At 41.7% G+C, this 25,153-nt stretch overlaps 1 protein-coding gene across 1 annotated transcript; it reads left to right on the top strand.

The window, feature by feature from the left end:
• Positions 1-511: 511 nt before the first annotated feature.
• On the top strand, positions 512-21,793 carry LOC120434817 (NACHT, LRR and PYD domains-containing protein 12-like; the record flags this gene model as incomplete). Its single annotated transcript, XM_039603214.1, has 9 exons — positions 512-567; positions 652-753; positions 3,595-3,673; positions 6,943-7,144; positions 7,299-9,093; positions 11,912-12,085; positions 12,543-12,716; positions 21,057-21,103; positions 21,252-21,793. Coding segments are annotated over 9 exons (3,171 nt in total), but the record flags the coding sequence as incomplete, so codon positions are not given.
• Positions 21,794-25,153: the final 3,360 nt, after the last annotated feature.

Raw genomic sequence — 25,153 nt, 5'->3', positions numbered from 1 at the left:
ATTTACACACGAGACCCCTGCAGAGCTCTGACGCTAAGCTAGTGACACAGCATCCTAACGCTAAGCTAAAGCTAAGAACCCTTAAAGACACGAGTTAAAAAGCTGCTTTTAGTTTGTGATCAGAGTCCACGAATGAGAGCATCAGCAGAGTTGGTGGTTGATGAAGCTCACTGAATTACTGAATGGAAGAAGCTTCTCATTACCAGTGAATTAGTGTGTGTCAGTGAATGCATCGTGTGTGCTTCACGGCTCCATCTAGTGGACTGATAGTAGAGCAGCTGATGGCAGCTTCCTCTGCCTCACACTGCTGTCTGACTGCATTCAGCTGACACTGAGATGAAGCAGGAAAGAAGCAGCTGATATTTGGACAGCACACATGATGGAAAGGAGGATTTCAGTTGATGTGCACATGAATGATTTGTGTTTCCTCTGCAGGTGAAGGTAGAAAGTGTGTGTGAGCTGATGTGAGTTCAGCAGCATGGATCAGTGTGAGGACAGAGAGGAGGGAGTCCCTCCCTCTAAAAGCACTCTGTGTGGGGAACATGAGAGCCAGACCAAAGCTCAGAGGTGAGATGACCATCTCTAACTGTCCATGACTCTTCTCCATGTCACAGCTCAGCACTCACATCACTGCTCCATCATTATTCACAGGAACCCACCTGGACCTCCACCCAGCTCTGTGTCCTTACAGAGTGACGGGTCTAAAGGTCTTCCCATTGATTTTAAAGTCCAGCCTGTGTCTGCTGCAGAGAGGTGAGCTGTTAGTAGAGCTGGGCGATATAAGATTTTTTCATATCACGATATGTTTTTTTCATTTCAGGCGATAACGATATATATCACGATATAAGCCAAATAACTATATTTGTAAGATTTAAATGTGCCGTTTCTCACAAGTAAAATGTGAAATAATTAGCAGCTTGTTTTAATTAAAATATTTATTTCCCATAATAAGTTCAACAGGGTAGATGTACTTAAGGAACATGAGACTTCAGTTTCAGATAAAGGCAAATATTGTAAACTACACAAAAGGCAGCCGCTAAAGCGTTTAAGTTTCAAAATAGAACAAACAAAACAGACCACTAAATTGTCAATTCCACTTAGAAACAAAGTTTTAATTCTAAAAATAAATCTTAGGTCGTTTTACAGAAGAACAGACAAAATTGACTAACTTTTGTCAATATCAAATAAACTGAGAACTAAAAGGAAATTCTCAGGCTACGTCCACACGCATATCGGGTATTTTTGAAAACGGAGATTTTCCGTTTTCGTTTTAAAAATAATCCCGTCCACACGTAAAACGCAGAAATGAAGGAAAACGCTGCTAGGAACATGCCAAAGCAACAGGTGGCGATATATTCCTAACCGTGTAGAAATGTTGGCCAATCAGAAGTCTAGAAGCCTCGGTAGGAAATAGTAAACAAAGATGGGGCATAGAAACAGAACCGAGTCGTATGTGTGGAGGGACATTAACTGTGTGTGTATATGTAAGCATTTAAACACTGCAGAGAGTACAATTAACAGTAACAGTATTGTAGAAATTCATTTCACCGAAACAATAACGTGGCGCACAGTGTGGCGTCAAAAAGGCGCACACCTTTGACGCTGCGTTTTCTCCGTTTTCTTGTCCACACGTAAATGCAAAACGCGGAGTTTTGAAAATATCCACCCTGGCAGGCGTTTTTAGAAATCTCCGTTTTCAGTGACTGAAAACGCCGCCACGTGTGGATTTAAAGGTGCAAACGCGCATAGAAAAATCTGCGTTTTCAAAAATACCCGGCACGTGTGGACGTAGCATCAATCTCTCCTTGTTGTATAGCTTAGCTTTTCAAACAGTTTTAACAGTTACTTTAGTCTGACAAAAGCCGAATGACGAATCAGCGCTTTCAGTCAGAGATTGAGCATGCACCGCTTTATTGTATATCCAGACTTGCTTTCGGCACAATTTACAGTGCGCGCTACTCTGTTTTTGTCAGACTTGAAATAGCGAAATACCTTCACACCACGGAACTTCTGTGGCCCTTCCGTTCGACAAGCTCTCCGGCACTGGAACCACCATCTGTTTTTTCTTCGGTAACCTTCGCTCACGCCTCGGTTGATTTTTCTCTAGTCGGCAAACTCATTTCCTTCATTACCTGGGCGGCCCGGCTGCAAAACAAATACACATGTGCGCCTTGGCGCTTGTGCTGTCGTAACAAGTCATGTGACGTGACGCTGCGGCTGTGATTGGTTCGGCTCTGCGCTACTTAATTTGGATTGGCTGTTCTTTTTTTTTTTTTTTTAAGAGGACAAGAGAGATGAGGTCTATCGCAATAGTTTAATTTTTCTATCGAGAAAAAGTTATTTCGCAATACATATCGTTATCGTTTTATCGCCCAGCTCTAGCTGTTAGTAACATGAACTCTTTGATTAAACTGCTTGATGTTGTTGGATATAAACTGCAGTGCAAACACGTCATTCCCTCAATCCCATTTAAACTGTGTCTTAAAAACAAGCCTTTGGTTTGCACACAACTGAAAACCCACTTCAGCAAACAGGAAGTGATCAGAGCGTCCGTCCACCTCCTGTCAGGCCCTGCAAACATTTCATATTGAAGAAAAGTACTTTATATTCCACATTTTACTCCACCACATTCAACCATTTTGACATTTTAGGCCACAGCATGAAACTCTTGTCACATGACTCCTGTTATGTTATAGAGTCATGTGACCACCAGGGAGTGATTTGTATGGATGTGTGTGAAACACATTCATATCAATCTGATTCATCAATGGAAACATTTTTGGTGTAAAATGCACCAACACTGAAAACGCTGCAGATAAAAACACAACAAATGAAATATGAACAAATCAAGGCTTTGAATACACGTGTGTGTGTTTGAGACAAAGAGATAAATGGATTGTGTGTCTGTCCTATTGTTGCATGAGGATTTTATTGTAGATTTTGTGCGTGTACACTTTTGACCACGAAGGTGTCAAAAGGGCGTAAAACAGTTGGAGGCACAAGAGTAAACACTAGTGCTGTCAGTAGATTAAAAAAATGACTAATTAATGACACAATTTTCTGTCATTAATCGTGATTAATCACAATTACTTGATCAATACAATTACATTTTTTCAACTTTATATTTAAGCTTGTAACAGACGTTTACACCATATAATGAAGTAAATGCAGAATAAACACAAAGAATGTTAACACTGTTAAACACTGAACCACAGTGCTGTTCATGGAAATCAATCAATAAATTCAACTTTACACTGTATTACCAAAAGTACTGACTCGTCTGCCTTCACACATGTAAACTTGAGTGACATCAGATTCTGAATCCACAGCATTTAATATGATGTCATCCAAGAGTTCAACATATAACAGCTTAAACTGTTCTAAAAAGGATTTTTCACAGGTTTAAAAGTGTTTACGGGAAATGTTAACGGTTCTTTTCAGAAGCACATACGTGAGGTCAGACACAGGAAAGCAGCAACACTGATTGAACACAGATTTTAGAGGCTAAATTCATATATTACGTGTGTGTGTGTGTGTGTGTGTGTGTGTGTGTGTGTGTGTGTGTGTGTGTGTGTGTGTGTGTGTGCTCCACAGAGTGGACCAGCAGAGCTCAGAGGTTCCCAGTGGTCAGTCTGCCCAGCAGCATCAAACACAGCTGGACTCCATATTTATGGTCTGTACATGTACAACAACTACTTTATTATTAATATTAATAATAATACATTTGTTTATAGGTCCCTTTCAGAACACCAAGGACTCTGTGGACTAAATGACCAAAAGAAACAAACTTTGAAATCAGACCGTCAAATGTGATCACAGGGAAACGTTTTAAACATCGAGGCTTTAAACAAAAACCAAAGTGAAACAGTTTGTAGTCGAGATCAGTGGGAATGAAGCTGAATAACTGTTTCTACGATAACTTTGTCAATGACAGATATGATGGAAATTAGCAGCATTAGCACTTACTAATGATGTGAGTCGACACTGGGCTGTATTGAGACGACCACATTAGGTGGTCCTCAACTGTAATGGAAACCAGTGGATCCAGTCCGGTCGTGGCGACCTGTGGTGAGTCCATCTGAGCAGCTACTAATGGAAACGGGGCCATAGATGTGTTTGTGCTTAATAACAATGAATCACAGGATTTTTACATTACTGTTAAAATCTCATGTTGTTTGTTAAAGTGTGCAGTTCAGGGTGTGTTACTAAAACTGTGGTTTGCTCACTTTCCAAAGACCCAGCCCCCATAAAAAGCAGCCAATCAGCTTCTAAGAGTTACACACCCACAGATATCAAGTTAACTCTGGTCTAACACACTTGGATTTAGCTTGAAGAAGGTTCCTGTACGAGGACTGAAAATGATTTAAAAAGCAGCCAAAGAACAACTTTGACACACCTTCATAAAGCCTGCAGAGCAAAAGAAAAACTAGCTGAAGGTCTGGCTGCTCTTGTGAAAAGTACAGAGAAATTATGGGTCGTTTAACACTTTTCCACAATATAAGAGTTTAAATAAATCTAAAGAACAACTCAAAATCCTACAATATTACTGAGAAAATCATCTACAGCTAACTATCCAAGTGGATTTGTTTAAGACAGCTCCATCTGCTGGTGGCCCTCTGCAGGTGCATGAAAGGGGCGTGTTTATAGTGAAAGTAGTAGAGAAAGTAAACCCCATGGGAAGGAGGAGGACTCTCAGCAGCTTCCAGCTCATATTCAGACATTTGACTTCTCACTGAAAGCAGCAAGTTTGAGTGTCTGTGCCTTAATTAGAAGAGATAACATGGCCATAGTAATTAGAGTTGATTGAGCAATGCTGTCCTTGTAATGTAGTTTATGATTTTTATAAATCTGTTTGTGGACAAGTCCAGTTTTTCTGTAGAGCCTCTCAAGTTGGTGACAGCAGTCAAAGTTCACGTGTAAACCAGAGCAGCACATCAGGTCCAAATGTGTTGTTCACAGTGAGTGGGATCATCATTGGCTGCTATGTTAACATCCTGCAGCAGGATGTGTTTGGTCAGAGAATGGATAGATCACTAAGTCATTGTTGAGTTTAGGGGGATGGTAGACAGCTGGAGTAGGTTCAGCCAGTTGACACACAGTAGATAAAAATAACTGAAGGCAGGAGCAGACACCTGTATGACTTTCCACCTCTCACATAGATTATTGTCCCTGGGCAGAGCCACAGGGCTGGTAGATGTAAACAAACCTGGAGGAGAGGATTTATTCAACTGAGAAAAGTCACAGAGTTGTGTCTTGATGCTCAATCATCCAGGTAAGTAAATCCCAAAAAGGTTGATTCTGTTCATCTGGACGTTTTCAGTGGGAGAAACGTTTGATCATCATCAGGTGACGTCTTCAGTCTCAGCTGACTGCAGGTTTCCAACCTTATAAACAGGACATTTGTATAATGACTGAAACCAGCAGCACTGAAAGAACAATGGACTGTGAGGTCAGTTCATTGATCATTGGTACGCATATTGTCAGGACCATTGATCAACAACCACTGATCAATGGCCATGAGTCCCATTCACAGAGAGTTGGGGAATGGCTGCAATCACAGCATTGTAAGATGGTGACAGATGTACCCTTAGGCCCCTCCTCCATTCAGAGATGGTCTTTTCCTTTTCATGTAAATGGCCTCCTTGACTCCGCCCTCAAACCAGCATTCATATTTACTCAGGACTAGGGCTGCTCGATTATGGCAAAAATGATAATCACGATTATTTTCACTGAAATTGAGATCTCGATTATTTGACGATATTTATTTAACAATGCATTGAATAATGGCTTTAAAGATTGTCAAAAAATAATATATAATAGTCTGCAAATACTGATAACAGTGCAAATGTTTGCAATATAAAAAATAAATGAAAAAATGTAAACATCTATGTTTAGCAAACTTCAAAATACTGCACAGTATTTATGCATACAAATAGCCAAACATCAAGGCAAGCTGTGTAGCCACACAATGCACAATTGCATCAAACTGACATTGAGGTACGTCAACTAAAGTTGCTGCTCCTTCATTGTTTGATCGTATGTCACTTTGTGAGCGGTCTTCAAATGATTGAATAAATTTGTGGTGTTGCTCTGTGGTGCAGCTACGACAAAGCAAAGTTTACACACTATGTCTACTCGATCCATGTCTGACTCCGCAAAGCCATAATGTTTCCACACCACTGAAGTCGTTTTACCTCTCTTTTCAACCAACGGCATTCTTTCTTCAGCAGCCATTATCCTCTCCAAATAACTTCTGCTTAGCTTTCCGAGCTTCCCTCGGGTCCTCTTAATTGTTGTGATGCGTGTTCGAATCGCAGAGAGGGGCGCTCGTTTTACCACACAGAGCAGCGTGAGAGTAAAGCACGAGGGAGGTGCTAATAATCGGCTCAGTCATTTTTAATGATCGTTGAAAGCTCAGATTGTAATTTAGATTAAAATTCGATTAATTGAGCAGCCCTACTCAGGACCCTCTGGATGTGATGCTCTTCTGCTTCCCTGGCTGCTGTGTCTGTGGGGATGGTGTTTGTTCTGTGTTGTAGCGTCCTGATGACGCCCAGTTTGTGCTCCCGTGGATGATGAGAGTCAAACCTTAAACACTGATCTGTATGTGTAAACAGAGTGAACCTTTAAGACCAGCTGTCTGTACAATCAACTCAGTCACCTGAAACATCTCCAGGTTTCTGGCTTCGATCATCAACCCGTTGGTAGTTCAGCTCTGAACACCAGTGAAATGTTTCTCCCACTGAAATCGCTGCATTCATATGAACAGAATCAATGTTTTGGGATCATGGAGTTGTGGACAAAGTCTCAGTTAATCAGATAAAGTCAGACTTACAATTGGTGAGGAGATCGTGGATGATATGCTCCTTGATCATAAAGAAGTGGATGTTGTGGAGACTGAAGTTCAGAGTGGTGGCTCATTCGTAAAGTATCCTGTTCCAGCTGCTGGAGGACAACATCATGACTTTTGTGAAGACCGAGCTGAAGAAGATCCAGAAGGTTCTGAATCCAAATAAGCCCCAATGCTTGAAGTTTCAGAGGGAGGATGATGAGCAGAGAAGCAGCAGAGAGGCATTTGTGAAGATCACAGTGGACTTCCTGAGGAGAATGAAGCAGCAGGAGCTGGCTGACCGTCTGCAGAGCAGTAAGAGGATTTCTTACTTAAGGTTTTAACCTGTTAGATAAATGAGACACTTATGACACCAGTGTGTTCAGTCATTTCTCAGTGGCTCAGAAACTGTCATCAGCGTTTTGTAAAATATGATTGTTGAAGTTGCATTTTTATCATTATTATTCAGAACTTCCAGCTGCTGTTTGTCACTGTAACCTTAAATCCACCCTGAAGAAGAAGTTCCAGTGTGTGTTTGAGGGCATCGCTAAAGCAGGAAACCCAACCCTTCTGAATCAGATCTACACAGAGCTCTACATCACAGAGGGAGGGACTGCAGAGGTCAATGATGAACATGAGGTCAGACAGATTGAAACAGCATCCAGGAAACCAGACAGACCAGAAACAACCATCAGACAAGAAGACATCTTTAAAGCCTCACCTGGAAGAGACGAACCAATCAGAACAGTGCTGACAAAGGGAGTGGCTGGCATTGGGAAAACAGTCTTAACACAGAAATACACCCTGGACTGGGCTGAAGACAAAGCCAACCAGGACATCCAGTTCATATTTCCATTCACTTTCAGAGAGCTGAATGTGCTGAAAGAGGAAACGTTCAGCTTGGTGGAACTTGTTCATCACTTCTTTACTGAAACCAAAGAAGCAGGAATCTGCAGCTTTGAAGACTTCCAGGTTGTGTTCATCTTTGATGGTCTGGATGAGTGTCGACTTCCTCTGGACTTCCACAAAACTACAATCCTAACTGACCCTAGAAAGTCCACCTCAGTGGATGTGCTGCTGATAAACATCATCAGGGGGAAACTGCTTCCCTCAGCTCGCCTCTGGATAACCACACGACCTGCAGCAGCCAATCAGATCCCTCCTGACTGTGTTGGCATGGTGACAGAGGTCAGAGGGTTCACTGACCCACAGAAGGAGGAGTACTTCAGGAAGAGATTCAGAGATGAGCAGCAGGCCAGCAGGATCATCTCCCACATCAAGACATCACGAAGCCTCCACATCATGTGCCACATCCCAGTCTTCTGCTGGATCACTGCTATAGTTCTGGAGGATGTGCTGAAAACCAGAGAGGGAGGACAGCTGCCCAAGACCCTGACTGAGATGTACATCCACTTCCTGGTGGTTCAGGCCAAAGTGAAGAAGGTCAAGTATGATGGAGGAGCTGAGACAGATCCACACTGGAGTCCAGAGAGCAGGAAGATGATTGAGTCTCTGGGAAAACTGGCTTTTGATCAGCTGCAGAAAGGAAACCTGATCTTCTATGAATCAGACCTGACAGAGTGTGGCATCGATATCAGAGCAGCCTCAGTGTACTCAGGAGTGTTCACACAGATCTTTAAAGAGGAGAGAGGACTGTACCAGGACAAGGTGTTCTGCTTCATCCATCTGAGTGTTCAGGAGTTTCTGGCTGCTCTTCATGTCCATCTGACCTTCATCAACTCTGGACTCAATCTGCTGGAAGAACAACAAACAACGTCCATGCGGTCTAGCTCTTTTAGACCAAAAGAGTCTCTCCACCAGAGTGCTGTGAACAAAGCCTTACAGAGTCCAAATGGACACCTGGACTTGTTCCTCCGCTTCCTCCTGGGTCTTTCACTGCAGACCAATCAGACTCTTCTACGAGGTCTGCTGACACAGACAGGAAGTAGCTCACAGACCAATAAGAAAACAGTTCAGTACATCAAGAAGAAGCTCAATGAGAATCTGTCTGCAGAGAAAAGCATCAATCTGCTCCACTGTCTGAATGAACTGAATGATCGTTCTCTAGTGGAGGAGATCCAACAATACATAACATTAGGACTTATCTCTGATGGTAATCTGTCTCCTGCTCAGTGGTCAGCTCTGGTCTTCATCTTACTGTCATCAGAAAAAGATCTGGATGTGTTTGACCTGCAGAAATACTCTCCTTCAGAGGAGGCTCTTCTGAGGCTGCTGCCAGTGGTCAAAGCCTCCAACAAAGCTCTGTGAGTACATCTGTAATCAGTCTTTTATTTATAACATAAACAGTGTCATGTGTGATGGCTGCTTAAAATTTTAAACATATTTAATTAAATGATCATCAGCACTAAATAAAGTAGGTTTTATTTAATGTTTGATAGCAGCAGTAAATGTCAGAGGGTCTTAAATATTTCTCGGTTTCAGTTTTTATCAAAGTCATATCCAGAATCATCCTGTAAGTAAACTTTATACTAGAGATGGACCGATCCGATATTACGTATCGGTATCGGTCCGATACTGACCTAAATTACTGGATCGGATATCGGCGAAAAATAAAAAATGTACTCCGATCCATTAAATATCAAAAAAAGCATCTCACAAAACTTGCAACACGGCGTAACTCGGCTCATAACCGTAGCAGTTGCAGCAGTATGCCTCATGTGATAGAGCGGCTGTGTTTATTTGTAGCCTCGCTACCAATCCAGCATTTCATCTCCGAGGAAGTTATCCCAGAGAGAAGTAAAGCAAGTGTGTAAGTTCATCTCTGAATGTTTGTAAAGCATTCCCACGTTAAGCTTAACAACCGATATATGGAGCGACTGCCTCTCTCTCTCTCCCTCTCCTGCCGCTACTTCATGAAACTGCTTAATGATCAGCTGATCGGCTTTTCTGTCGCGAGTCCGTCTCTCTTCTTTGTTTTTGGCCCACTTCGCACCAGAAAGAGGAAACCAGCGGCTGAACAACAGCAGCATGTTGATAAGCTGTTGTTAGAATTTATTTAATATTACTTTCTAGACCAGGATCCTTTTCTACGTAGCTGACGGCTGGTAACTGTGCAGGGGCGGATCTAGCAAAGTTTAGCCAGGGGGGCCGATAGGGCATGAACAGGGAAAAGGGGGCACAAAGACATACTTTTCTTTCTTATTCTCATTTAAAATATCTAGCTTTTAATAAATAAATATCTGAATCTTACACCCAAAGTTTTAATCTGATGTAAAATGTATAGAAGTCCATTACTGTATATAGTAACTCTTAAGTCTAATATACCCTAGTAAGCTATAGTACTTTTTCCTTTGGGAAAGTACCATCTGTGAATTCTGCAATTCTGTAGAAGAAAGATTTTGAATCTATTTAATTATTCTTGAAAAATAATTTGTTTCTGTGCATTTTTTTCACCCTGCATCAAATTAAAGTTGATTACATCGATTAAGCATCATGAGGTGGAGGGTGGGGGTGGTTCCCTATTTTTTTTTTTTTTTTTTTTTTTTTTGTTGGGAGTTTGCAACCCTATTAGTTAGGTTGCTTAATATTTCTGCTAAGTACTCTTTAAAATACCAGAATAGGGAGGATGGAGTAGGTTTAAGTTAGGTTTTAAGTTAGGTAAGGTTTATTAGATTGATCAGTGTTGCTGAACTATGAAATATTTTGGGTGCAGTGTATTTTTTACACACAGGTATAACAGAATAGCTTTAGTGTTGTTGTTTATTTAAACTTGAGTATGAACTTATACAAAATGCAGCCAGATATTAAAAAACAGTTTTATTGATTAAAAAACACACTATATCGGATTCATATCGGTATCGGCAGATATCCAAATTTATGATATCGGTATCGGTATCGGACATAAAAAAGTGGTATCGTGCCATCTCTACTTTATACCGCAGTTTTCACAGGTGAAAAAACACAACGTGCTTTACAATAGAAACAGGCAATAAAAACACATTAAACTGCAAACACTGAACATCATACGGCCTAAAACTAGTTAAAGGCCAATTTGAATACTAGAGTCTGAACAAATGAGTTAGTGGGACCATTAACAGCCTTTGACTGGAAGATCTCAGACTGTGAGAAGAGGTGTAGGGTTCTAGAAGGTCATAAATATAGGCTGGGACTTGACCACACCGAGCTCTAAAAGTAAGGACTGAAATTTTAAATGAATTCTAACATGAACTGGTTACCAGTGTAAAGAGATTAAACTGGAGTAATGTCCAGTCTATTTCATGTGCTGGTTAAAAGCCGAGCAGCATCATTCTCCACTGACTGAAGACGTCCAAAGACTGTGATGGAGCCATAGGTGATAATCATCAACTCCCTCATTCCTCCTCTGGTCTTATTGCTCAGCTGGAGATGAGTTAACTTCTATATGTTACAATCAGCCTCACCAGTACAGTTCCCAGGATCTGCAGCTGCTGGCAGATTCAATCAGATTCATCGTGTTTCTTCACGTTTCTTGTTGACAGATTTATTTGCTTGATTTTTTTTTCAATCTCTCCTATGTCATCACTTTGATTTCCGACTTTATGCAGTCTGTGAACCATGACAGTTTGTGACAGAATACAATGATCAGTGAGGACCCAGAGGACACTGACATTTACACTGTGCAGAATGAGACTTGAGACTTTATCTCACTGCTTTGTGGACGACTGATGGAAGGACTAATCACTATATCTGCTTTAGTAGAAATAATTTCCATGAAAAGTTCACTGGTTCAGTCTCCCAGAATCTCTCGATCATATCTTGACAAGCCCTCACTCACCAGGATGTGAGCCAGCCTTCCCTCTCATTGCTGAATGCTTACACACTCATCACCTGTTCACAGAATGAGGACTCATCACTTGTTTTTGTTTAGCGTTGCCTTCAATGAACAAGTTCCAGGTCTTTATATTTAAACAGGGAACATTTTTAAAACTAAAACATTTTTTAGTTAACCATAAATATTAATGCACACTGACATTTGTCTTTGATGTACAGGTTCAGCATAAGAAGTAATTTAAATTAATCACAAACATTATTATCAAATAACAGTTTTTCAAATTATGTTTTTATTTTGTGTTTGTTTTTCAGGCTGAGTGTTCCTGACCTCTCAGAGAGAGGCTGTGATGCTCTGTCCTCAGTTCTCAGCTCCCAATCCTCCAGTTTGAGAGAGCTGGACCTGAGTAACAACAACCTGCATCATTCAGCATTGACGTTTCTTTCTGCAGGACTGAGAAGTCCACACTGTAAACTGAATACTCTGAGGTGAGATCAAGTTATGTTGTGCTTTTCATCAGTTGACAGGATTAACCAATAACAATCCACTACTTGGAAAAAAAACTTCTGCAATAGTTTTATGATAATTTAATGAGCAGAGAGAGTTATTGATCAATGTTGATCAATGTGTCAGCTACTTTGGTGTTAATGCGCTACCCTCACTGCCCGGCACATGGAGCCCAATTGGTATTTGCAATAGAATACCAGAATTAATTAACCATTGTGTGACTACCATGTTGCCCTTTTGTTGTTGTTGTTTCTTTGAGCAGTATATTTTAGTCAGTAAATGTCAGTGTCATCCATTTGTTATATCTTAATATGAATGAAGGATTTCTAAAAATAAAAAATAAAAACAGGATTAATTGCTAAATCTAATAACTCTTCAGTGCACCCTCACTGTACTGTAACAACAGTGTTTGTTAAATGTTTATCTTCCATTTTTCAGACTGAGTCACTGTGACCTGTCAGAGAGAAGCTGTGAAGCTCTGTCCTCAGCTCTCAGCTCCCAGTCCTCTAGTCTGAGAGAGCTGGACCTGAGTAACTCTGACCTGCAGGATTCAGGAGTGAAGCTTCTGTCTGCTGGAGTGAAGAGTCCACACTGTAAAATGGAAACTCTCAGGTCAGCATTTACATTTTTCTATTGTTGATCATTTCAAACCTGATTTATATTGCTGCACAAACATTAACTTGATAAAAATGTCTTAATGTAAATAATCAGTTTCTGGGGTAATTAGGGATTTTTGTTTACTTCTTGTTTTTCATTTGAAATTAAATGACAAATCTGATTTTCTCAGTCAAAAAGCTTTATTTCAGCAGCACTTCATTGACCAAACCTTCCAGTTCGATTCCTGCTTATATTCTGAAGGCTTTTACAGAGCTATTTGGAGCCATTGCTCTAACACTGTGTAAATGTAACAGGGCTTGGTGTTGATGCTAACAGTGCTAGCTGCTTCAGGCTCTATTTGCACATTATCAGCACATTTAGCTTATTATAAACAGCATATAAAACAGCTAGTACTGCTGGGACTTTATATTTTACAAGTTAACCTGAGCCAATCAGTGAAAAGTCGAGCCATGACAGCTGTTTGTTGCTGTGAGAAGAGTGGGGCTACATGCAGTGATGCTAGTGTTAGCCTGTTAGCTTCAGCAGGTGGTCAGTATGAGACCAGAAGAGCGTCTGCATCAGCAGGGCTCCATTTCACTGCAGTGTTACATTCTTCATATATGCATGCTGGACATTTGAATAGACTGAATATGTCACGGTCGCAGGTTTGGTGTTTTTTGTAGTTTAGACTTCTTGTTTTTTTGTTTTCCTTAAAATATTAAATAATTTATCACGTTATCAATTAATTTATTATTAATGTCTAAATAAGGGTGATAGTGTGACCTGTGTGTGTTGTCTTCAGGTTCTCTGCTTCCTCCCACAGTCCAAAAACATGCATGCTGGGTTAACTGGAGTGATTGTGAGCATAAATGTTTGTCTGTCTCTGTCCTAGCTCGGTGTTTACCTGGCTACATCACCATGGTTACTGATGCTGAGCCTATAACCTGGTCTGGATCAGGTTATGTTCAGAGTTTGTGTTTAAAATCAACTGAAGTGCCTCGTTTTCACTGATTCTTTCATTCACAGAAAGCTTTAAGTGTGATATAGATTCAGTCATATCTGACTAATGTCAGTGAATGAAGCCCAGCTGTAAAGTCACAGCAGTCACACTGTATGTGTCTCATTGTCACTGGAGTTTAGGCTCCATACATTCAGCTGGTGTTGCAAAAAAAGTAGAAATGTTTCTGTTTGGTTCTAATCTGCTGCTGAGTCTCTTTTACAAAGATAGAACTGTAGCTAATCGTGTTCATGTAGCCAGTTAGGAAAAATCCAAGTCACCGTCAGACACAGCAGACATTTAGTGATAATCTCACTGTATGTGGTCTTTTAGTGCCTCCTAGTTGTGAACTTGTGGAGTGGTGTTCGTCTGGGTGACGAGTGTAATTGTTGGGTGAGACACACCGAGCCTGCATGCTGGTAGCTTAGCCACAGCTTGGGTGTGGAGAAGCTAAAAAAGAAGGTATTCTAGTTTGTAAGGAGGAAAAACTGAGTTAAAGAGAGGCTGAGGGTAACACAGAGCAGCCATGAAAGCTGCTCACACAGTTTAGACAGTTTAGCATCAAATGATCTAGTGAGTTAGCTCCCAGCTAACTAGCAGACCAGCTAACTGCAGCCACAAGCTGCGACTGCGTCTTTCTAACAAGAGCGTCAGACACTCAGACTGGTTTTCTTTGTGGATGATGATGTATTCTCACACTGATCCTTCATGGTGATGCTGCCTTTCATCCACTGCTCCTGGATTCCTCATCATCATCTCCATCAGCCCTCACAATACTCCTCCTTCATCAGCTTCATGTTCAGGAGCCTGGATGGACAGTAATTCTTTCCATGGGTTACGGTGGGACATTGAGAGCTGAAGTCAAACAGCAGTGAGAAATGAAAGACTGATTCATTTCTATTTAGTCTTGTGATGTGCAGCTTTGTTCAGAGCATTAAGGCCCAGCAAAGATTACTGAGGTCATAGAGTCACTGATGAAACCTGTGTGCTTATAGAAACTGAAACCAGATGAACCAGAATAGAAGGACATTAAAATGAAGTGTCAGCTACACAAAGGCAAAGCTATTCAGTTGTTGCTGTGAGTTATTTAAATGGAGGATGGAGTCAGACTTTAAGCTGCTGGAGTCAGTCACTATATCCTGTTCTCCTCATAGAACCTGGATACACAGACTCACCTGTGACACAGTGACACACAGTGTGGGCTACACACACATTAGAAAGTGGATCAGTCACACTTGTGCAATCATTTGTGTTGCTGGGCAACCATGAACACTTTGAATGACCATTAATGGCTTTGTTACAGCAACATTCAATCATGAGTTCAAAAGTAGTGTATTGTGTACTTATTTTAATAGTACTGCAGTATGAGAAGTGCAACATTCAGTGTGCAGAAACACATCAGGTGCTTTCTAACAGCAGTATTCCCTTTAACACAGCAGCAGTTCAAGTATTTCTGTCACTCTGAGCTGAAACATGAATCTAATCAAATCAAATAGCAAATCAAAGTTCTTTGCCTCTGCCAGGACGTCAACTTTTGATCTATTTTTTTACAAAGTTCCCCTCACAGTCCGGAGCCACCAACATAACATTATAACAGGCACCTTTGATCAGCAGCAAGTGAACATTTATAAATGTGTGTTTTCAGAACAGGAACCAGCAGAACTATTTTTCTGTTATCAGGTAGCAGCACAAACGCTCATCAGCTCATTTACTGTGCAGGGACTTAGAGTGTGTGAAGTGTGTGTTTGTACTGATTCAGTTAAAAGGACTAGATGTTACAGTCCCTGATAATGCATTGCTTTAGATGGAGAGACTCTTGATGGATGGCTGTTATGAGGAAAGCCCAGAAACTTTGCCAGCAGCACACATCGTTGTGTGCCTCAACTTTCGGTCTTTTACCCAAGCTAATCTGCCATTTTCCTTCCTTGGTTAGGTTTAGGGATTAGAGATCGATCTAGATTATCATTTTAAATTTGGGACACATCGTCAGTAGTGGACCTTGGATTCATCAGGTGTTTCGGCCATTATCACTAGACACCCTCTAGACACTAGACACCCCTGCCAGGGTTGATCAGGCCCCTGAGTGTGTCACTGGTTTATGTTAAATTGTTATTTCCCTTCTTCTTCTGTTTAGTTTCCTACAGTTTATTTTCCATTCACTGCAACTGAGAAATAATACTTACCACTTTATCATTTATGGAGCCTCATTTCTTCAAAGGGATAGAAAAGGTGATAGAGACAAGTAAGACAAAAGGGACAAGATAGGAGAGAGGAGAGCTGGAAGGGGAGCGTCTGGTCTGGCTTCCCACACCTTCCGCCGAATCGGGCTGTTCGCTCTACCTCCCCACTGCCTCCCAGAAAAGGGAAGAAGAGCAGAGGGGAGAAGAATGGAAGATTTCTTTTCTCTCGTGGTTAGCTGACTGCCTTAGCTGCCCAAGTGCTGTCAGCCCTTTTTAGCCATAGCCAGTGACTGGTCCTCTCAGCAGTGTTAGCTAGTTCTCTTATAGCCTGCCGTTGCGCCTGTCCTCTGATCCCGATCTCTCTAAGCAGCTTCGCTGTTGCACTGGCAACAAAGCCCCTGCAGCCCACTTCCACCTGGCGTACCTTGATCTTCCTCTGTCTTCTGCCTCAGATCCAAGTCCACCTGCATCTGCCAATCCCTGGCGGCCTTTAGCGGGCCCAGGTCTGGGTTTGAGGGGCTTGTCCTCGGCTTGTCTCCTTCCCGGACAAATGCTGATGAAAACTGACTCTCCTCTTGGTTCTTGAAAGATTTGAGCGTTGATGGATTTTCTTTTGCACTCAACTTTCTCGGCTAGACACCTGAGAACCTGGTTGTGTCTCCATGTGTATCTGCCCTCAGTAAGGCTGGTCCTACAACCAACAAAGATGTACTTGAGTGTGGCTGGAACTGTACACAGATTTCCCTCCAACAACCCTCTGTTCCTTCAGTAAGTTGGTGACTGAGGTCCGAACTTCAGCCTCTCAGATCTGGGTAAACACTTGAGCTCCTTGAATCTGGCTCCAGTGCAGCAGCAGTTTTCACATATACAATGTTGGCATTTTGTTTGCGTGTCTCCAGGTCTGTTCTGAATACAGACTTGAATTTGACCACGTAGGCGGGGTCATCATCTGAGCTCTCCATCACCTGAGAGAGATGACAAAACACAGGCAGAATCACAGAGCATGAAAACCAACTTTTCTCCTCCCAGAAGTTCAGTCACAGACCTGCAACAGAAACAAGAATCAAAGCTTCAAATGACGTAGAGCATTCATGTACTTATATACACAAACATGTCCTCTACATATTCATGCTGTATTTACACACACATACAGAGGCTGTTTGTCTCTCACACACAGACAGGACACTGAGAAATACATCATGTTAAATATACCTGCAGACTTCCAGCTGTGTTTCCAACCTCTGCACTCTGTCCTTGTCAGCTGTAGTTGCCATGGCAACCTTGGTGTTGTGTGTAGGGGGCGTCCCTGAGCGGCTGCTCGTTTCTGCCGATTCTTCTGAATCATGTCCAGAGTGAAGTCCATCTGGTTGGACTGTCTTGTATCAGTGACTCTTTCTTTTGTCCACGTTCAGTTTGTTGCTGTTCTAATTCTGCAGCGTTTGCTGGACTGTGTTTAAAGTGGCCCACAAGGTCCTGTATTCTTCTTGTGATGGTACGTCTTGAGCCTCATACATGCCGTCATTTGTTGATCCTAAGAACGTTCCTCAGACCGACTTCTTCAACAACACTAATCGGCCTGCAGTTTGTAGCTACTCACTTCACTATGGCATCTGTTAGCTTGTCTTTCTTTAGTTTATCTAGACTTCCCCCACAAACTGATCCAGCGTAGTCTGCCCAAGCCTCCCACCACTGTTTGTTTGGGTGGTTTGTTTGCTGCCATCAACAGCGTGTAATGCATTTAAGTGATACTTCAGACTTGAAGTACTCCAACGATAAAAAACTCAACTTTACTTCCAAATAACTTTAGTTGTATCAACACTGCCCTCTGGAACAGTTTAAAATGAACATGTCAAAGATCTGTACCTGTCTCCATGTTTCTGACCCCGCCCCTTTCTTTCTGTCCCGGCTCATGGGAGCTCTGCAGGAGTATTAGGCCCACCCTCAATGCTCTCATTGGTTGAGACGCATAATGACGCCCATTTCAAGCCAGCACTGATCAACATCCCTCCTGTGACCCATGGCTTTTATATTCAGAGCCAGTGAGCACTTTCACAATAATCATGATTTTTAAAACTCTGTTAATGTGCAATAAAATAATTGTTGTGTTAATCGATTAATGAGTTAACGGGATAATAACAGGTTAACTTGCACTAATAATTAGACTTTGGTCACAAACTGATGTGATCTCCATGTTTCCTTTATTGGACTGTGGATGAGTGTCAGAACTGAATGTTGTGAGTAACACTCAGTGTTTAAATATGTGTCAGTTCCAGTTTTAGAGCTCTAAAGTGCAGCTATCATGTTAGGAATATGTTAGGAATAGACAGAAACACTGAGGTCAAATCTTTATTTTACCACTCGCTGCATTCTTGATGTTCATGAATTCAGCAGGTTCATGATTGTCTGCAGCATTAATCTCATATTTCCATCTAAAGTGTTGAATTTGTCTGTTTGATGTTCTTTATGATCTCTGGCACCAGTTCATCTGTTCTGTGAGCGTGCACAGATCCTGAAGCAGAAAGCCTGGGTTAACAGAGAAATGATCATCCCTGTGATGATGCTCATCATCTCTGACTGGGATTTAAGGTTTTGTCAAGCAGCAAAGAAAGCCTGGCTATGTTGGACTGGGTGTGGAAGCAGCTCCTAGTTTGAGTTCAGGAGACAGACACCCTCTCTACTTTGAAGATCAGCTTCAAACTTTCCTTTTTGATAAAGCTTATAGTTAGAGCTGGATCAGGTGACCCTGAACCATCCCTTAGTTATGCTGCCATAGAGATGAATAACAGATGGATTGTTGTTTTGTGTGTCTGCAGTCTGTCAGGCTGTCTGATCACAGAGGAAGGCTGTACTTCTCTGGCCTCAGCTCTGAGCTCCAACCCCTCCCATCTGAGAGAGCTGGACCTGAGCCACAATCATCCAGGAGACTCAGGAATGAAGCTGCTGTCGGCTGGACTGAAGGATCCAGGCTGGAGACTGGACACTCTCAGGTATGGAGAGAATGTCTGATAGAGGAGGAAGAGCTGGAAACATTTCCTGTGTCCTTCAGTCACTTCCTGTTTGTTTCCTGCAGATGACACATAAACAATCACACATGCAGGAATATTTTCAGGGACAGACACACTAGTCTAGCTGGATAGTACATGGATATTTATGTAGGGAGTCTCCAAGGAGTCTGTTTGCAGGAACATTTAGGTCACAGGTGTACCTGAGATAGATCCCACTGTGTACCAAATAAAGTGTCAGCCATGTGTATGTTTCCCATGCTGTATGTCCACAGTGACAGAAGGATGAAACAAGGCTGTGAATCATTTCAGTCTGTGTGTTCACAAAGAGGCAAACAGGAGCAGCTAACATTTGGAAATGGAAGCTTAAATAATGACAAACTCTACATTCACAGCTGAATTCACAATAAATTTGTTCTCAAGTTTACATTTTTCTGTTATTGTTCTCAAACAACAGAATGAGAATGAAATATTGATTCTAACAGGGCCCATAAACAGCATTAGCTTATCAGCATTAGCTTATCAGAGTTTTCATCATGGTCACACAAATCCTTAGCAGAGCAAAGTGGCCTACTTAGCAATAGCTGCTCAAGTTGTAGAAAGCAAGGGAAAACAATATTAGCATTAGCTGCTAATGGCAGCCTACTTAGCATTAACTCCTCATTAATATAATGCTAATTCACATCAAATTAGCATTAACTGCTCATATTATTATAAGGAAAGAGAAAACAGTACTAGCATTGACTGCTAATAATTATTCACCCCTAATTAGAATTAGCCACTAATGGCAGTATACTTAGCATTAACTCCTCACATCGTTATAATGCAAGGGAAAAGAGTTAGCATTAACAGATGATGCTAATTCACATCAAATTAGCATTAGATAATAACAGTAGCCACCCCTAATTAGAATTAGCCACTAATGGTAGAAAAAGAAAAGAATTAGCATTATTGAATAATGTTGACTTTGGCCCACTGGAAAAGTTCAGAACTAAAGATTTAGGAGTGTTTCTCGATAGCTCTTTCTTATTTGAGAAACAAATAAATTCTGTTATTAAAACCAGCTGTAAGGTTTATATTGTTGATTGTCATTTATGCTTAGAAATATTTACTCATATATGCTTAGAGTTTGATAATCGATTGCATAATGATAGATGTTTGATCCTTAGTAGTCTGTAAAGACTCTGTGTGCCTTCCAGAGTGCTCTGGCATGCACACACACCTTGGGGTCATGAGAGAGGTCGTACCTTCTCTTACTCATTTATGGTGTAGGAGGACACCTACTCTGTGTCTGGTTAAGTATAAGAGCCCTTTGTTAGGGGGACCGCTGGACTCTTAGCACCAGCTTTGGGGTCACAGGGTCACATCTGGACACACACACACACACACACACACACACACACACACACACACACACACACACACACACACACACAAACCTACACTATGCACAGACTGGTACTCTTTGTTCATACCTGTGTAAAACGTCATATGTTAATGAACTTATGCATATTCATGTAACCTCAATAAAGAGCAGTGTTACGAGGGAGCAGACGAGAGCGACTGAGGTCAAGCGAAGGAACGGCGCTGTCACAGTTCTCTCCCTCATGAATTGTCTGGTTCCAGCAGTGGCTCTGTGACCCATCACCAGCTTTTTCCACTGGTTACCAGTACGTCGTAGAATCCACTTCCAGATCTTGTTGTTTGTCTTTAAATCTCTGAATGGATTGGCTCCATCTTATCTCTTTAACAAAAATAATCCAAGTCGAGCCCTCAGGTCTGCAGATAAGCAGCTTCTGACCAGAACTAGACATAAAACAGAGGTGAGTTTTATCGATGGCTGCAGCCAAACTCTGGAACAGTCGCCCTTCACATCAGGTCGTCACCAACACTCGACATTTTTAAAACCGGTTGGAAACACATTTGTACTCTGTAGCTTTCAATTCTGACGAGTCTTTATAGTAATTACTGTGTATGTTTCCTATTTTATCTCTACTCTGTGCAGCACTTTGGCTCAACCTGTTTTTAAATGTGCTGATAAATAAATGTAGATTTCTTTGAATAAAACAGTGGAGCCGAGCTTTGAGCTCAGTGTGTAACAGTGTGTGTGTGAGAGCCATGTAATGTCCATGTGTGCATGCTGACTGTGCTGCTCTGACCCCCCTCCTCCTTTCAGGGTGGAGCCTGCTGGAGTCCGATGGTTGAGACCAGGTCTGAGGAAGTGTAAGTGTGTTTTTAATGGGATTCATGAAAACAAAGCAGCACACATTCAACCATCTTCATCATGTCAGGAGTCATCATCAAAGTGTCAATCAATGAACAGATGATGGATCAATAACTGCAGCTGGACTGTGTTTGTTCTCTCCATCAGATTCCTGTCAACTCACAATCGACACAAACACAGTGAACACAAAGCTCCAACTGTCTGACAACAACAGGAAGGTGACACGTGTGAAGGAGGTTCAGTCATATCCTGATCATCCAGACAGCTTTGATGTTTATCCTCAGCTGCTGTGTAGAAATGGTCTGACTGGTCGCTGTTACTGGGAGGTCGAGTGGAGACGAGACGTTTATATATCAGTGAGTTACAGAAGCATCAGAAGGAAAGGAGACAGTGAAGACTGTGTGTTTGGATACAATGATCAGTCCTGGAGTCTGAACTGCTCTGATGATGGTCCTCAGTCTGTCTGGCACAATAACAGACAAACATCCATCTCCTCCTCCTCCTCCTCCTCCTCCTCTGTCTCTAACAGAGCAGCAGTGTATGTGGACTGTCCTGCTGGCACTCTGTCCTTCTACAGAGTCTCCTCTGACACTCTGATCCACCTCCACACCTTCAACACCACATTCACTCAAACTCTTTATCCTGGGTTCAGTTCCTGGTCTCGTGGTTCCTCAGTGTCCCTGTGCTGAGTGGAGTGTAAAGAGTGTCTCCTGTTAGAGAAACACTCTGACTGTTGAACAGATAGTTCAGTCTGTACATGTCTGTCTCTTTCACTCACAAACACGTTTTCAGATTCATAGATTCAATCAGTTGATGTTTGAAACTCTTCTAAATGATTCCTTGTAAACTTCTTCCTCTTCAGTCACAAACAAACAGGAAGTGATGTCACATGTGTTCCTGTCCACAGCAGAATGAGTCTATTGCTGACAGTGATGTACAAACAGAGTGAGCATTTCTGAGGCCCAAAATAAACATAAGAACATGAAGCACTGAAACAAAGATGGTGGATTTGACCTCAGGACCAGGCCCGTAATTTCCAAGGGGGTTACGGGGGTCATGACCCCCCAATAATCAGATCCAGCCAAATTTAATTTCATCATTCCAGTTTATAAAATTATGAATTGTCTTGAATAAATAGGTTGTTGATTTTCTTTAATTGTTTCAATTATTATCAGCAAAATAGTTTCATGTTTAATCATCTAGTAATGTAACCCCGCCTCCTCCGCTGCATACTTGGTATTACCCAACCAGCTTTCTCTACCAAACCTTCACTGTTTGCTGTATGTTTGTTAGCGCAGTCGCTGGTGCCAGAGACTGCCAGTGACTTCAGTCTGAGGGTTTGAAGTTTCCATGTCTGTGTGATGTGTGGTGTGAAGGCTGCTGGTTAAACTGGGACTCACTGTTTAAAGCACTGAGTGCTCATAGAGAGATGCTCCATGAGTCCCAGTACAGACTACAAACATGGTGGAAACTTAGCTTTGATATCCACACACTCTGCACGTCTGTGAGTAACTGTGATGAAGATGTGCAGAGATCTGTGTCCAAACAGGAGAAAGACTGTAAAGACTCTGTGCTTCTAACAGCCTCTGTTAACATATGTGAGGCTGTTTGTTGTTGTTGCCATGGAGCTTTCACTGTTTGGCTCAGCAGGTCATGTGATCAGGTTTGTTCTGCTCGACGATGGTTCAGTGTCAGGGTTTGTTTGCATTCATCAATAAATATCTAAATAAATCAAAGACTCCATGTTTTTTCTTTCATCATGTGACCTCTGCTCATCCATCTCTGTGTGTATCAGGATACATTTAGTTCATAATACACAGAAAAATCAAAGAAAAGACAGCGTGATGTCCTGTATGGACAGGTGGAAGGAACCAAGTCCTCAGCTGAAACACTCGTGTTTGTCCACAGACAGGAAACACAGCAGGAAACAAAGAAGCTCATGGATAACACACTTCCTGTCAGTCACAATGAGGCTGGAGCCAAACACAGAAAGGTGTTTTTGTCCAGATGAGCCCAGAGAAGAAACACGAGTGTTCACAGACATCAGAAGCTCAGAGAGGTGAAACATGAGGTTGGAGTCCTCGTCAGCATTCAGAAGAGCTGCTGTGAAACCCTGAGTACTCATGACAGACTCTGATGGCACAAACACATCATGATTCAAACATGAAGACAAACATGGAGCTCCTGATCCTCCTGCATGAGAACAAGCTGACATGAGCGCTGTGTCTGAGAGTGTCTCCCTGTCACAGTGACAAGAACACAGCTGCTGCTCACAGGCATTAAACTGACCTGAGGTCAGCTGCTTGGATGTCTCTGTGCTCCTTACATATGAACCATGTGACCTCACATCAGTGCTGTGGATGACTGTAGTCATAGAAGAGTAGAGCTGTAGCAGGTGGTGTGAGGAGGAGGAGGAGGTGGTGTATTCACTCCAGCAGAGGGCGCTGTTAAGTCCTTATTGTAACACAGTTACTGTGTGCAGTTATACTTCATACATAATCTGCACTTATTTCAATCAGACATGCTGTCAGTAAATGATTGGTTTCTATTGATTCTACTTCCTGTTGACTAGTTTGATGACAGTGAAACAATCACAGCTGATTGTGTGATGATGTAAACTGTCACTGTTACATTCAGTGTGTGTGACATAATGTTAGTGCAGGCTGATAACAGCCTGGTTATGATGCTGTTAGAAACACATGAACGTGTCCATAGATCAGTGTGTGTTTAACATGAGAGCTTCAGCCCTGCTGATGTGTTCAATAAAGACATGCAGGAAAACTGATGAGACTCTGAAATAACTCTTTATATTTATAATGTAACTCTGCATCAAAAGAACAACAAAGGATCCCAGACAGGTTTATGTGAACAAAGACGATTCTGATGTTTCTGTGTTTCTAACAGTTTGACATTATTAGTAAACAGACTGCAGTGAACAGGATTTATAAAGAGCTTATATATAAAGATATGACAGCTGTTTGTTGATCACTCTGTGTTTGGACCTGATCAGTCCAGCTGTTTACTTGAAATATCTTCAATTACCTGTGACGTTATATTTATGTTCTTGTCTCTGTTGAAAAACACATTTTAATGTCCCTCAGATTTTTCTCCCAGATGAATAAATATAAAAATGACACAAACTGACTGCAGCTACTTTTTGTCTACTTCTACTTCATCATATGGACCTCGCCGGGTCCAGTAATCTTCAGCACATGTACATCACTGCGGCCAGTGCTAATTTGAAAACAGTTTCTTGTCTTAGTTTACTCAGCACTCACTTATCAGATGGACTGCAGCCGATCCATCTCAACATAATTGTGAGTCCACATGTACAACTTATTCTTCACTTGTGTCACAACACCTCTAATAATATCATCGGAATTACTTCAACATGGTAAACATTGATTTTCCTTTTAAAATCAGCTTACCATTAAAACTCAAGGTCACAGCTGACTCGATTCTCTGAAATCCTGAGTCAGTTAAACACCTTGCTCATCTCACGGTGTCCTTTTCTCAGACTCCCTCGTCTGAGCTCACTCTTTTTACCCCGGGATCTCCATCAGAATGTTAGGAGATCTTCATAAACCCAAAAGTAAGCGTTTTATTTCCCTAGTCAAAGTCAAACCGTTCCTCACACAGTAATTCTTATTCTAACAGCCTCTGTGTTTTGAAACTAAAAAGAGGAAGGAACAGCGCCCAATTTAAACTGCGCATGTTGTCACACACACAGACACAGACCCAGGGCAAGTCTTATCTGGATCATTTACCAACGTTCAAACCAACACAGTCCACATTGTTTATTCTTCTGGACCTCAGCGGATCCACCAAAATTCATGTAAATATATCAACCATTCACCGATTTATTTATTTTCCTCAGACCACCGAATCGGTTACTTCACCACAATAAACACTGATTTTCCTTCAAAATCAATTTACCAAGAGCCACAAAACCATCTCTGACTCGATTTTCTGAACTTCTGTATCACTTAAACATCCTGACAACACCCGGTGTTTTCTGTCGGACTTCCTCGTCCGAACTTAATCCTTTT

The sequence above is a fragment of the Oreochromis aureus genome, linkage group 3, assembly GCF_013358895.1.
Source record: "Oreochromis aureus strain Israel breed Guangdong linkage group 3, ZZ_aureus, whole genome shotgun sequence".
Taxonomy (NCBI): Eukaryota; Metazoa; Chordata; class Actinopteri; order Cichliformes; family Cichlidae; genus Oreochromis; species Oreochromis aureus.
Note: the sequence above shows the minus strand (reverse complement) of the source record. Positions and strands in the feature narration are given on the sequence as shown.